We start from the raw sequence: 13,175 nt of genomic DNA on the forward strand, positions 1-13,175 counted from the left end.
CCAACTCACTTGGTCCACTAGGGGTTCTACTCGAACCACCGGAAGTCTACTAGGTCTAGTTTAGGTCTTACTTGGTCTCGTAGGTGGGTCATCCTTTACTTCCGAGTACATATGGGCTTCCTCACATGTCCCTAGGTCTAAGTACGGGTCCCACGAAGGCCGGGCATTACAAACATCCTCCCATTCACCACCTCCAAAATCCACAATAAACAAAGTATGCACAAATCCAAATAAGACTTTCCACATAAGAATTAAGAATGAACCATTTTATGACAAGGACTCACATGTTTGCCAATAAGCCAACTAACTAATTAAAAAACTTACCAATTTATGTTATAATGCAATAAGATGATATCATGATGCCAAATCCATTTACCCAACCACAGTACATGAATAAACACCCCACATTAGTATGCCATTAAACCCTAATTACCAATTATTCCTGTATCATGCAACTACCACATGTATTATGTAATTCATGATAACTAATGCACAAACAAACACCCATATTATCAAAGCTAAGTATGGAAACCCTACCTCTTCCTAATCTCCAAGGTGTTCAAGTAAGCAAGCTAGAAGAACTCCTCAATAAGGTCTCCTCCTACACATATTATGACTAATTATCACAACAATATGCTACAACAATAATAATACTAATTAACCCCTCAATTACCCCACTTAATTAGTCAAAACCCTAACTAAAATCCCATAAGACAACATACTAATTAAACTAGGGTTTACTAGTTAAAAATAGAGGAAAAGAGCAAGAGTGTACTTAGAAGTGTAAACAAATGAACAAGAACAAGAATTGGCAAGTGAATCTTCAAAGGTATGGTGGAAATCTTGAAAACAAGATTTGGGAATATTTTGTGGGATTTTTGTGAGGTATGAGGATAAGGTTTGGTGAGGAAATGAGGGGAAAACCTGAAAAAAGAGTTCAAAAGAGATAAGGTCCACTTACCATGCTTACATGTGAAAATAGGGGCACCGACAGGCCACACGCTCGAGTGCTCGGTGGCACTCGGTCGAATGGACCTCAACTTGGTCGAGTGCACCAGCCACTTGGCCGAGTAACTCATTCCTGGAGCTGTTGTAAAAGACCAGCTGTTACTTAGTCCCGCACTCAGTTGAGTGATTTACACTCAGTCGAATACTTGGTGTACTCGGCCGAGTGCAGCCTTAGAAATTACTTGTATTACAATCTCCCCCCCCCCCCCCTCCCCCTCCCCTAAACGAACTTCGTCCCCGAAGTTCACACCTGACTCAAACAAGGTACTTCTAATATGACTGCCCATGTCCCAACTACACATCAAGCAAGGTCTTTACTCTCCAAGACACTTATACACTCACATAGGCCGAGAAAACTAATGACTATAACGACTGTGAAGGTGGAGTAAACGAACTAGCAAAAGAAGAAACTTTTTTTTTGGTGAAATGTGAGTGTGTATATTATATATCAAAACCAATATATCAATTACAGCTTATGTGACAAAAAGAGTATCAGCTGCTAACACTAAACCAGATTACATCTCAAAGATTAACCGACTAAAGTCCTAAAAACTTCAGACAATCAACTCTAGCCATAACTAGCGCCTGCCCAAGCTTAAGTTTGATCCTCCCCTTTGCAGTTTCTTCAATCTGTTTCATTACTTTCTCAGGTCTGAAGATACAACAATTCACACGAGCATTATTCCTTTGAGTCCAAATAGCATAGTGATAAGCATTCAGGATGACAGCCATTGTTTTCCACTGAACAGAATCAGTAACACTTGCAGCCAAGTGACTGACAGTAGGCATATTACTTCCAATCCAATTCTCAAGGAGGTGCTTGACTTTGCAGCTGTATATACAGCTAGAGAACAAGTGATCAATAGTTTCAGGCATACTGTCACATAAAAGGCAACGATCATCAGTACAGTATCCAATTTTTTGCAGTTTCTCTTTAGTGTTCATCCCCCCCTGCAGCATTAACCAGGAGATTAAGGAACATTGCAACTGTTGGCAAATTAGTTGATTGGATCTATACAAAGTCAGACAGGCTTTGGATCAGATGGGTGCATGATATGCACCTGAAAGACAAAGACTGGCATGACTATGCCCCCCAAATGATGCAACATGGGTTTGGAAACATATCTGCAAGGTCAAAGAAAAATTGAAGGATGGGTTTGTGGATGGTTCTTGGATCTCTCACCCTCAGGGATATTCCATTAGAAGAGGCTATGATTGGCTCAAGCCTACCCAGAACCCCCAACCATGGCATTCAGTTGTCTGGAACAACTGGAATACCCCCAAACATTCCTTAATCTCCTGGTTAATGCTGCAGGGGGGGATGAACACTAAAGAGAAACTGCATAAAATTGGATACTGTACTGATGATCGTTGCCTTTTATGTGACAGTATGCCTGAAACTATTGATCACTTGTTCTCTAGCTGTATATACAAATGCAAAGTCAAGCACCTCCTTGAGAATTGGATTGGAAGTAATATGCCTACATCGTCACTTGGCTGCAAGTGTTACCGATTCTCGTTCAAAGGAAAACAATGGCCGTCATCCCGAATGCTTATCACTATGCTATTTGGACTCAAAGGAATAATGCTCGTGTGAATTGCTGTATCCTCAGACCTGAGAAAGTAATGAAACAGATTGAAGAAACTGCAAAGGGGAGGATCAAACTTAAGCTTGGGCAGGCGCTAGTTATGGCTAGAGTTGATTGTCTGAAGTTTTTAGGACTTTAGTCGGTTAATCTTTGAGATGTAATCTGGTTTAGTGTTAGCAGCTGATACTCTTTTTGTCACATAAGCTGTAATTGATATATTGGTTTTGATATATAATATACACACTCACATTTCACCAAAAAAAAATGCAAGCAATAAAGTAGAACAAGTAATAAAAGAAAGGATGTAAACAAATGACTAAGAGTGCTAGGATGTCATGGATTCATAGGGGATTCATGGGAGTTGATCATACAAACATATTCTCAAGGTTAAAGCAAAATTAAAATAGACAAACAAACAAGAACTTAATCACATAACACCATCCCCATCAACGGCGCATTTTGATGGGAGTGTCGTTGGGGCTCCCAATTAAACACATTTAAATTTCTCAACAAACAACTAGTTAGTGGTTAAGTCAAGGTCGATCCATGGGACGGTGTGCTTTGGGTTCTAAGTCTATCTACGTCGATTTATGCTAGTGTCACAATTGATTTGGGTTTGTAGTTGGTGAGTCTAAACTAATGCAAGCAATAAAGTAGAACAAGTAATAAAAGGAAGGATGTAAACAAATGACTAAGAGTGCTAGGATGTCATGGATTCATAGGGGATTCATGAGAGTTGATCATACAAACATATTCTCAAGTTATAAGCAAGCAATTATTATTGTGATGGGATCGAGTTAGTGTATATCTTACAATCCCTAAGAAGGTTTGGGTCCCCGAGCCGAATCAATTAGATTGTACGACACCTACATGTCGACTTAGTCTCCTCCTATTCTACTTTATACATGGTCTAATGAGACTCGAGTTGGTTTTTGTCTTACAAGTTTCATTGAAAAGATAAGTGATGGGTAAAAAATGCAAGGATTCATAGGCTCGCATTTCATCAAACATAACATGTGCATAAGTTAAAATCACAACAAACAAGGAAATAAATTATGTGAACATATTATATTAAGCATGAATCATTCCCAATGTTGGTTTTCCCTAAATACCCATTAACCCTAGCTAAAGAAACTAGTCACTCATGATCAAATTTAACATGTTAATAAGGTTGTCAATCATACTAACAAAGCAAAACATGATGAATAAAAGATATGATTAACAATAATTAAACAAGGGTAAAAGAGAATTATACCTATGAATATGATTCCAAATAATAAAGCAAAGAATAAAAGAAGAGAACTTGATTGATTGATTGATTGATGAAGAGTTGTCAATTCTCCAATAATAACCCAATAATCTTCAATTACCCGATAATAATAAACTTGAACAATGATTAAGGAAAGATTAATATGTAATTTTGTCGAATAATTGGGATTAATATATTCTAATCTACTCCTAATCTAATATAAGAGAACTTCCTACTAAGAGGGCTTGCTCTATTGATTATTACAAATGGAGTATATATAGTAGTACATCATTAGGTTAGGCAAGGGTAGATTAGTAAATAGCATTGCTAAGTGTTGATTAGGGAAATGCTCCTCTCGAAGGAGATGCACATATCACATTGCTAGTCCCCCCACAATATGCTCGGATCATCTTGAAGAACGGTCGGTTCTGCCAAGGGATCCGTGTGTCTCTGGGAAAAGACGCTCGGATCGTGGGTCTGCGAGACGCTCGGATCGAGCACGGGACGCTCAGTGTTCTTCATCATTCTTGTCTGCCAAAAAATATGAGCGTCTTGGAGGGGAGACGCTCGTCTTGCAGGAGACGCTCGTCTTGGGTCTCGGGACGCGCGGATTGGCGGACTGCTTGTCTATTTGAGCTCGGATCGTAAAACGGACGTCATTTCTCATCCGGACTCCTATTAGAGTGATTAAAAAGCCTAGACCACTTGATTTTTTGATGTTGATTCATCTAGCATACTTTTAGAGTCAAAGAAACAAATCTCGGTTTGGGTTCCGAGCAATTTCTTCTTGCAATTGCTTTTTTCTCGTCATCATTGCTTTTAAGCAAATGATCCTTCTATATACTCTATATTCCTACATCCTTGGCCTTCATTTTTGCCTCCTCTTCATACTAGTCCATCTAATATCGTCAAAAAGCTTCTAAATATGCACGGGAGGCGGGAATTCCGCCTAAGTATCTTCCTTCCTACAACACATATGAAATGTACTAGGAAAGCAAAATAGAAAGCATTTGACGGATAAAATGGCAATGGAATGTTATTAGTATGCAAAATAGGCTCAATTAGGGGACTAAATATGCGCAATTAAGATTCACATCATTGTGCCCTTGTAATAGGACTGCCTACGTATTCGCGTGTTTGCGAAATTAAACCAGATGGTAGTTCTGAGTGTGTTTTGATAATTGATTTTTGGGTATATGGTTATGTCCTTGAAGGACTGCCTACGTATTCATGTGAAGTGAAATCAAACCAGATCGTAGTTCTAAATGTGTGTGTGCCTAAGCGAGATGTTAGGACCTTGAAGTTATTTTGAGGTATATGGTTGTGGCCGTGAAGGACTGCCTACGTATTCACGTGGTGTCAAATCAAACCAGATCGTAGTTCTGAATGTGTGCCTAAACAAGTTGTTAGGAGCTTAAAGTGATGAGGGTCACGACGGTAAATTCCGTTTGGTGACTCATCTGAATGTGTGCCTAAGCGAGTTGTTAGGACCTTAAAGTGTGAGGGTCACGATGGTGAAAGCTGTTTGGTGACTCGTCTAAATGTATGCCTAAGCGAGTTGTTAGGACCTTAAAGTGTGAGGGTCACGACGGTAAACTCCGTTTGGTGATTCGAAAATTGATTTGAGAAAAATCCTCCTTGATCATGAATCGAAGAGGTGTAATTTGTGAAAATGTTCCTTATCATGTGAACACGCTAAAAAGTGGACCCTAAGGGTAGACTAGGTACGTCCCGGTCTCGGTAGCAAAGCATTCGAGGACTCCGTATCTGGGACAGGGTGAAAATGGCTTCGACATTATGGAATGTGGAGCTTGGTGATGATAGGTTAGTTTGACAGATAAAAATATGGAGTTGAGGGTCACGACGGTGAATTCCGTTTGGACTTGAAGGTTGATTGTAGAGACATCCCTCTTGATGATGAATCAAAGAAACATAGTTTGAAAAGAGTTTATTGTTATGTGAGAACACTAAAAAGTGGTCTCTAAGAATGAAATGTGCATGTCCCGTTCCAGGGAGCAATGTTTTTTGAAGACTCCGTATTTGGGCCAGGGTGAAAATGGCTTCGACATTATGGAATGTGGAGCCTTGTAATAATTGGTTTGTTTGACAGATAAAAATCTGGAGTTTGTATTTTGTGGTGTTTAGGCCGATGGGTTATGGCTTGTTATGTTGTGCGGAATGGGGTCTCAAGCTTGATATGGCCTGAGCATGAAATGGTTGGTAAATAATGTGGGATCAGATTCCCATGTCTGGACCTTAAAGGTTAAGGTGTGATATTACGAGCTTGAGGGGAATCCTCAGAAGCCTATATAGGTCTCCCTGTCGCAGTCTCTAGAAAGACTCAGGGGTGAAGCAATGTTGGGTTTGTTGTTAGTTGACGAGTCTTGAGCTCTTTTTTTAGCTCTTTGACATTAGGTTTTGGTATTTTTGTGTTTTGTACTTGTTGGTCCCGGAGTTTGGAGGGAAGAAATATTGGTCATGGTGTAATACCCCGTATTTTATATAATATAATTAATTAAACGGATATTATTATATCTTAATTATTATATATATTATTTTACTAATTATGTCGGGATAATAGTTGAGTCGAGTTAATTGTTTAGTCGCGTTGATATCGTAAGACCAAGTTACTCGTAAACTTGTTGAGACGGGCTTAACTGAACGATAGCCTACCCATGACCCATATCACGTTACCCATACCCATGACCCATTTACCTTCTAACTTGATTGTTTAACCTAAGTTTTTAACCTAATTTTACCCTAACCATACACACCCCTCACCTCAACCCGCCTCCCTCCTCCACCAACACCAAACACCAGTATTCACGCATAGAGAGGGAGAGGGTGTGGCCGTGAGTGTTGACAGCAAAGCAAGGAAGGGCTAGGGACTAGTGTCGACGGTCGTGGGTGGCCGTGGTGGCCGTGGTGGTGGCTGCAAGGTAAGCACTCCAAACCCTTTTCTGTTTCATTGTTATGTCGGGGTTTTGGTGGTTGTTTCGTATCTGATAAGAGCGTTTATGGTGGTTGTTGACGGGGTAGGGGATATGGGTAGCAGGTGACGAGTGTAGTGGTGGTTGTTAGGGTGGTTTTGGGTGGTGCAAATGGCGGCAGGAGGTGTTGTCGACAGGGGTAGACACACGGGTTTACAGGTGCGTTTTCAGGCGAGTTTAGGCGATTAGAATTGGGGTGGCGCCACCGTGGACTAGGGGGAGGTCGAGACGGTGGCGCCATGTCGTCTGGGTTTGTGGGATGGCGGCGAGTAGACAGGTGGTGGTATGGCAGGGGTTGAGTAACAGTTGCGGTGGTTGCAGGAGGAGAACATAGGGCGTTTGGTGAGGCTCGGTGTTGAACCAGGCCAGTTGACGGCCGTGGTTCACCTCGCCGGCGAGGGTCGACCCCAGTAGGGGTGGTCGCTGGTGGCTGGGTCAGAGTGGGTGTTGGGGCTGGTGGTTGTCACGGCCTCACGGTGGCCTGTGGTGGCGGGTGAGCGTGTGTGAAGGGACGGGGGTGATGACGGGTTATTCGAGTTGTTTTTGAAACGGGTTTTCATAGTTAATCGTTATAATTCGTTAATGGGTCGTATGTTTAACTAATTAATTTAATTCCGAGTTATTTAATTAATGAAAGACGGGTTTAAGTCGGGTTGTTGAATTGTTTTATGTTCGAGTCGGGTTTCTTGAAATGTTTAATTCGTTCAATATTTTATCTATCATAGTAGTTATTTAATTTAATTCCCGAGTCGGTTAAATAATTCAAGTCGGGTTTTGAGTCGGGACTGATTAAAGTGGAAAGTTACTATTTCGGGAAAGTTTCTATTTTTGGAAATTCTGTATTTAGTAGTTAGTAATTATAAATATTATAATTGTCTTAGGTGACGGATTTGTGAAGGATCGATAATCAATTCATTGCTTTGCTTTCTGGACTGCTTAATTGGAATTACTGAGCACCCGACTACTTGACTGCAGATCTGAGGTAGGGAAATACACTTGACTTACCGGTGTTGTTAAATTGTGTTGAGTTGTTGTGTTACATGTGACCGAGCTGTGATCGATGACTTGTGCGTGGTTGTAATTTATGTTGTGATTCATACACTGGAGTGTGGTTGACTGAACTGTTCGTGTTGATGATGTTATTTCGTTATTTTGATAGCTGGCATGACTTCATTCATTGATATACATGTCATGTTGCATTGATTATCTTGTGAGCATTGCATATGCATTGGAGTTGGAGGATGTTGAGGTGATGTGGTGTGGTGGTGATGATGTTGTGATAAGGCCCAGGCGGGTTCTGCAGGACTTGCCCTGGTGTCCTCAACTGGAAATGAGCGGATCGGCTACGGTCGATATATATAGTCTACCGGGGATCGGTATGGCTGGGTTGTCCGGGTTATGAGTTATGAGATATGAGCTATGAGTTATGAAATATGAGTTGATATGGAGATGGAGGTGACGGAGGAGCATGCATATCATATTTTTGTTGTTTTATTGTTTTCCCTACTCAACCTCGTGGTTGACCCTGTGTATTCGTGAACACCTGTGATGAACCGTTTTATGGGGAGCAGACTTGACAGGTTTATGAGATAGGACGGGAGCTGGATGGGCGTGAGACACTGGATCCGATGACCTAGTGGCTAGTTCATCATCTAGAAGACTTCACTTTATTTACGTCAGTTCTTGTAATTTATTTCAAAAGGAGAAATTGTAATGATTAAGTTAAAATGTTAAATAAATTGCCTTGGAGTTTAATTTGTTATTCACTACCTCGGGAAACCGAGATGGTAACACCGTCATTTATCCGAGGAGTCCTAGTTCGGCCCTTAAATAAACGGGGTGTTACAAAGTGGTATCAGAGCGAACGATCCTCAGGCCTAAACCAATGAACCCAATGAACGTAGGAGGCGTCTAAATAAAATGAACCCCTGGGAATAAACTGCTAGGAGCTCACAGTGCGGTTAAGAAGGCGCCCTTAATGCGTGCTCTTTTGCCCTCCCAGTTTTGAACCAGGTAACCCGAGGGAAATTGAGTGAATGGGGTAGTTAGAAGGAAAACCTTGGATATAATCGAGTTGATGTATACCTTGGGACCCATATATTCTAACTGTTCTATAGGACAGCGTTACAGTAAGTGTTTTGTATAAATGATGACGTGACCATATAATGTCGTGGAGATGAGAATAAATTTTCGTGATCAGTTTAATAATCAATGAAGTGTTGGCTGTGGTAAACGTGAGCGTGAAAATAATTGCGAAGTGATGATAATTATCTGGATAGATGTTGAATGATGTGCTGATAGTATTGTTATGTCTAGTGATATGCGGTTATGTGACCCCGAAGCCATGCTAGTATAGTATCGTGATAGTAATGAGAGACACCATTGAATTGCTTGTTTCTAGTCGTAGCAAACGTGATTAGATGTAAGGGGTAGGTCGGGAGGCGAAGGGACTTCTATGGGATAGATGTTTACGTAAATACAAAAGTGTGAGATTTGAGTTAGGATGAGTTAGTATCGATAGTATGGTTGTAAGAGCTTGGAACATGGAAAATGAATGATTTAGTGTTGAAATCCGTTTTGTTTGATTTTACTCTGTAATTGATCTTGCTGTCATTTCCTTCCTGTTAATTTTCTACGGATGAAAATTTTATGAGAAATAGCCTCGTGAGTTAGTGTTCTTTTGGCGTTGGTTTCATGCGTATAGGGTATACGGATTAAGAGTAATAATTGTTTTAGTGGGCTGTGGTCGGGAAGTTTCTGTGCAGTGATGTTTTGACCAACGTTTTTGTAAAAATCCTCATTTAAATTGTGTAAATGATTTTTTTGCATAATTCCAACTCCATTGACTAGAGGTTTCGCACACGTTTTCAAATTGATAAGCCACGCAAATTCTTGATGTCTCTATATTAAATGGTAAGTTTTGCAAACTGACCCAAGTTTCGGACCAATTGCTGTCACATACTTGTTTGGACCAACTGAGTTGTAAAATTCTTTAAAAATTGAATTCTTGAACTTTCGACCTCATTCTTTTTATCACAAATTATTAACTCTCTGTATGTTATGAAAAGTAATCTAACTCAAGTATTCGTTGGATGGTTATTTAATTGTGATTTTTTTTAAAGTTACAACGTGAATCATGACCTGTAAAATGTGCGTTCTATGCTAAGTTTTCACACAGTTGTTTGATTAATTCATGAACCTTAGTAAGGTGAAATTATAATGTTTATATGATGATAGTAGCACGCCGGTTCAGTAGTCATATATCTTAACAAGTGATAAAATTAAAACTTAGTTGACAACATTGTTGGCATGATAGCATGAGTAAAATTGGATAGCTTAATTTGATTCTGAATCGAGGGTGAAATGTTTATACGAGACCAGTTGTTTGCATACTTTGTATACATTTGGCATGATGTAATGTCTCTGGGTGTGCATCTTATTCGTATAGTGGTCGGGTATACATAAACATAAAACCATATTATCATATCTTGGTAAATTTGGTGGCGTTAAATGTCCTAATGTACTCGCATGAATATTTACAATAATGATGTTAAATATTTTACACAGGAACGGTAGTAATGGTTATGTCTAAGTGTTCCCACATGTAGGATGTCATCTGGGTCCTAAAGTCCTTTATGTGAGTCTGTGTGCCTATAGTTATACTTATTGCCTACATCGTATTAAATTATTTCAGTCGAACCTAAAACCTATAACATGATAATAAACAGTGTTGTTATTTTTGTTATTGAATATGTTCGTTATTACAATGTCGTAAAGCACTAAAGGGATTCTTGCAAATGCATGGGTATGATATAAAGGAAACTGTTTGATATAACACGACAATTGGCATATTTATATTCTCGTGTCGTTACTATCAATTATATTAACATGAAGATTGTTATGATAACTATGTTGACAATTATAATAGGATAACCCTTTGATGATTCACATGATATGCATTGGTTTAAATGATAGTCGTTATAGTTACATTTAATTGAGTCTACGGGTTGCCTAAGTATTTAAGTCGTGCAAATCAGTGAAGTTTCCAAGTTGCTAATCTTTTACTATAGCTAGAATTCTACAAAGTATTCGATGGTGAATGTATGTTAAACTAATTATGCGATATCGGTTGTTTTGCTGAAAATGAGTGGTACTAAGTTGCCGGACACAATTGAACGATATGGTTGCTATGATGTCAAACACATGTGTGATATGGAAGTAGTGTTGCGTTGGCATGGATCATATGTTGTTACTTTTATTAGCGAATATGTTTCAGAATTTATATCAAACAAGTGGGCCAATTCGTGTTGTATGTCTGATGAGTAAAAAGGTTTTGATTACGTGTTATGTTTTCTATGGTTTCGAGGTGTTTAAGTAATGCTCATGTACCGCACATTTTAATACTCCTGGTGATTTATTAGTAGCAGATTTTTCAATTATTCGGAATTGGTAACGGTTTTGACTTGGGAGTGGAATTTGGTGGGGTCAATGTAGATTGTATGCTGGTTTACGTGTATTCTTGCAATTGATATTTCTAAAATGATTGTTCTCTGGTAGATAATGCGAATTGTGATGATCTTGAGTTGTCCAAAACCCTGGTATTACAATAGTTACCCTGAAAACTTGTTTTATAACTTTCGCACACTTAAACCTCGAGGATGAATCCTTTGTCTTAACACCCTTGTGTCTTAATTTGTTAACTTCCCATTTTGTAGGATGGATCCCTACAATGTACACCCGCAAGACTGTTACATGTCACTTGATGCTGACTTTAATGAACATTGTGAGAGACTTTGTGCTGCCATGGACATGTATGGCCATAATGGGCACCCTGAGTATTTAACTAATACTCAGTTAAGAGCATATACCCTTATCGATTCTATTCCTGACTCTGGCATACTAAAGGACAGCAAACGATTTTATATGAGAGAGTTGACCACCCATTGCATGAGGCTTTTCCGTGACCCCAATTCTGCAAGGGGGGCCAAATACCCGCCCGAGCATACCTTTGACTTCATAGCAAAGCGACCGAGACACGAATTTTACGCTAATGTACCTGATGCCGAAAGTACGACTGAACCACCCATGCCAGACTTCGGGGAAGAGGTGAACCAGAAAGGGAATGACATAGAAGTCACCAGAAACAGAGGAAGCGCGACCTAAGAACCGTTAGGGTAGGGCTAGTAACACCATGATCGGTCTGTTGTGAAACCGTGTAAACCTTTGGTTCCTTCTTGTTGTTCTTTTAGTTCGATGATGTGTTCTAAGTCAAGCATGAACTAAGTAATAAGTGATACTTGTTGACAATCAGTTAATTTCATAATAAAACCTTGTTTTCAACTTTAATGTTGCTGCGCAATCTTTTGGTCATGTGTTCTTAGCTGATTACATGTTGTTGACAGTGTTTTGTTACATTGGAATATGAGAGTTGAGAAGAGGTTACGAGGACGTAACCATGTTTTTAGTTGGGTAGGATTGTAAAATCTTAAGGTTTATGTTCCACTTGTGTATAGATTGTGGTTTTGATCAAGTTGTAGATCGTAGTTTGTTCAAGCTGATGTTTCGCTGATGTTTCGTTGCGTGGTACCCATAAAAATGAGTTCTCTATGTTGTGTAATTAAACTGCTGCTGTTATGGTGCTCTGATAGTTTGCATGAGTTTATGAGTGGTGATTGGTTGCATGAAGTAAGTTCCGGGACGTAACTTTCTTTTAGGAGGGTAGAATGTAACATTCCGTTTCAACCGCTTGAGTCCATGAATCCTTGTACTAGAAAATCTGTTTGGTAGTGGAACGAACTTCGGGACGAAGTTCATTTTAAGGGGGGAAGACTGTAATACCCCGTATTTTATATAATATAATTAATTAAACGGATATTATTATATCTTAATTATTATATATATTATTTTACTAATTATGTCGGGATAATAGTTGAGTCGAGTTAATTGTTTAGTCGCGTTGATATCGTAAGACCAAGTTACTCGTAAACTTGTTGAGACGGGCTTAACTGAACGATAGCCTACCCATGACCCATATCACGTTACCCATACCCATGACCCATTTACCTTCTAACTTGATTGTTTAACCTAAGTTTTTAACCTAATTTTACCCTAACCATACACACCCCTCACCTCAACCCGCCTCCCTCCTCCACCAACACCAAACACCAGTATTCACGCATAGAGAGGGAGAGGGTGTGGCCGTGAGTGTTGACAGCAAAGCAAGGAAGGGCTAGGGACTAGTGTCGACGGTCGTGGGTGGCCGTGGTGGCCGTGGTGGTGGCTGCAAGGTAAGCACTCCAAACCCTTTTCTGTTTCATTGTTATGTCGGGGTTTTGGTGG

The 13,175-nt window shown here is 39.7% G+C and overlaps 1 protein-coding gene across 1 annotated transcript in view; it reads right to left on the reverse strand.

The window, feature by feature from the left end:
- Positions 1-1,545: 1,545 nt before the first annotated feature.
- Positions 1,546-13,175, reverse strand: part of LOC141640919 (uncharacterized) — a 40,151-nt gene continuing 28,521 nt past the window's right edge. Inside the window, exon 6 of the mRNA XM_074449597.1 lies at positions 1,546-1,959. Coding sequence (XP_074305698.1) covers positions 1,546-1,959 — 414 coding nt within the window. The remainder of the gene's footprint in view (positions 1,960-13,175) is intronic.

The sequence above is a fragment of the Silene latifolia genome, chromosome 2 (assembly GCF_048544455.1).
Source record: "Silene latifolia isolate original U9 population chromosome 2, ASM4854445v1, whole genome shotgun sequence".
Taxonomy (NCBI): domain Eukaryota; kingdom Viridiplantae; phylum Streptophyta; class Magnoliopsida; order Caryophyllales; family Caryophyllaceae; genus Silene; species Silene latifolia.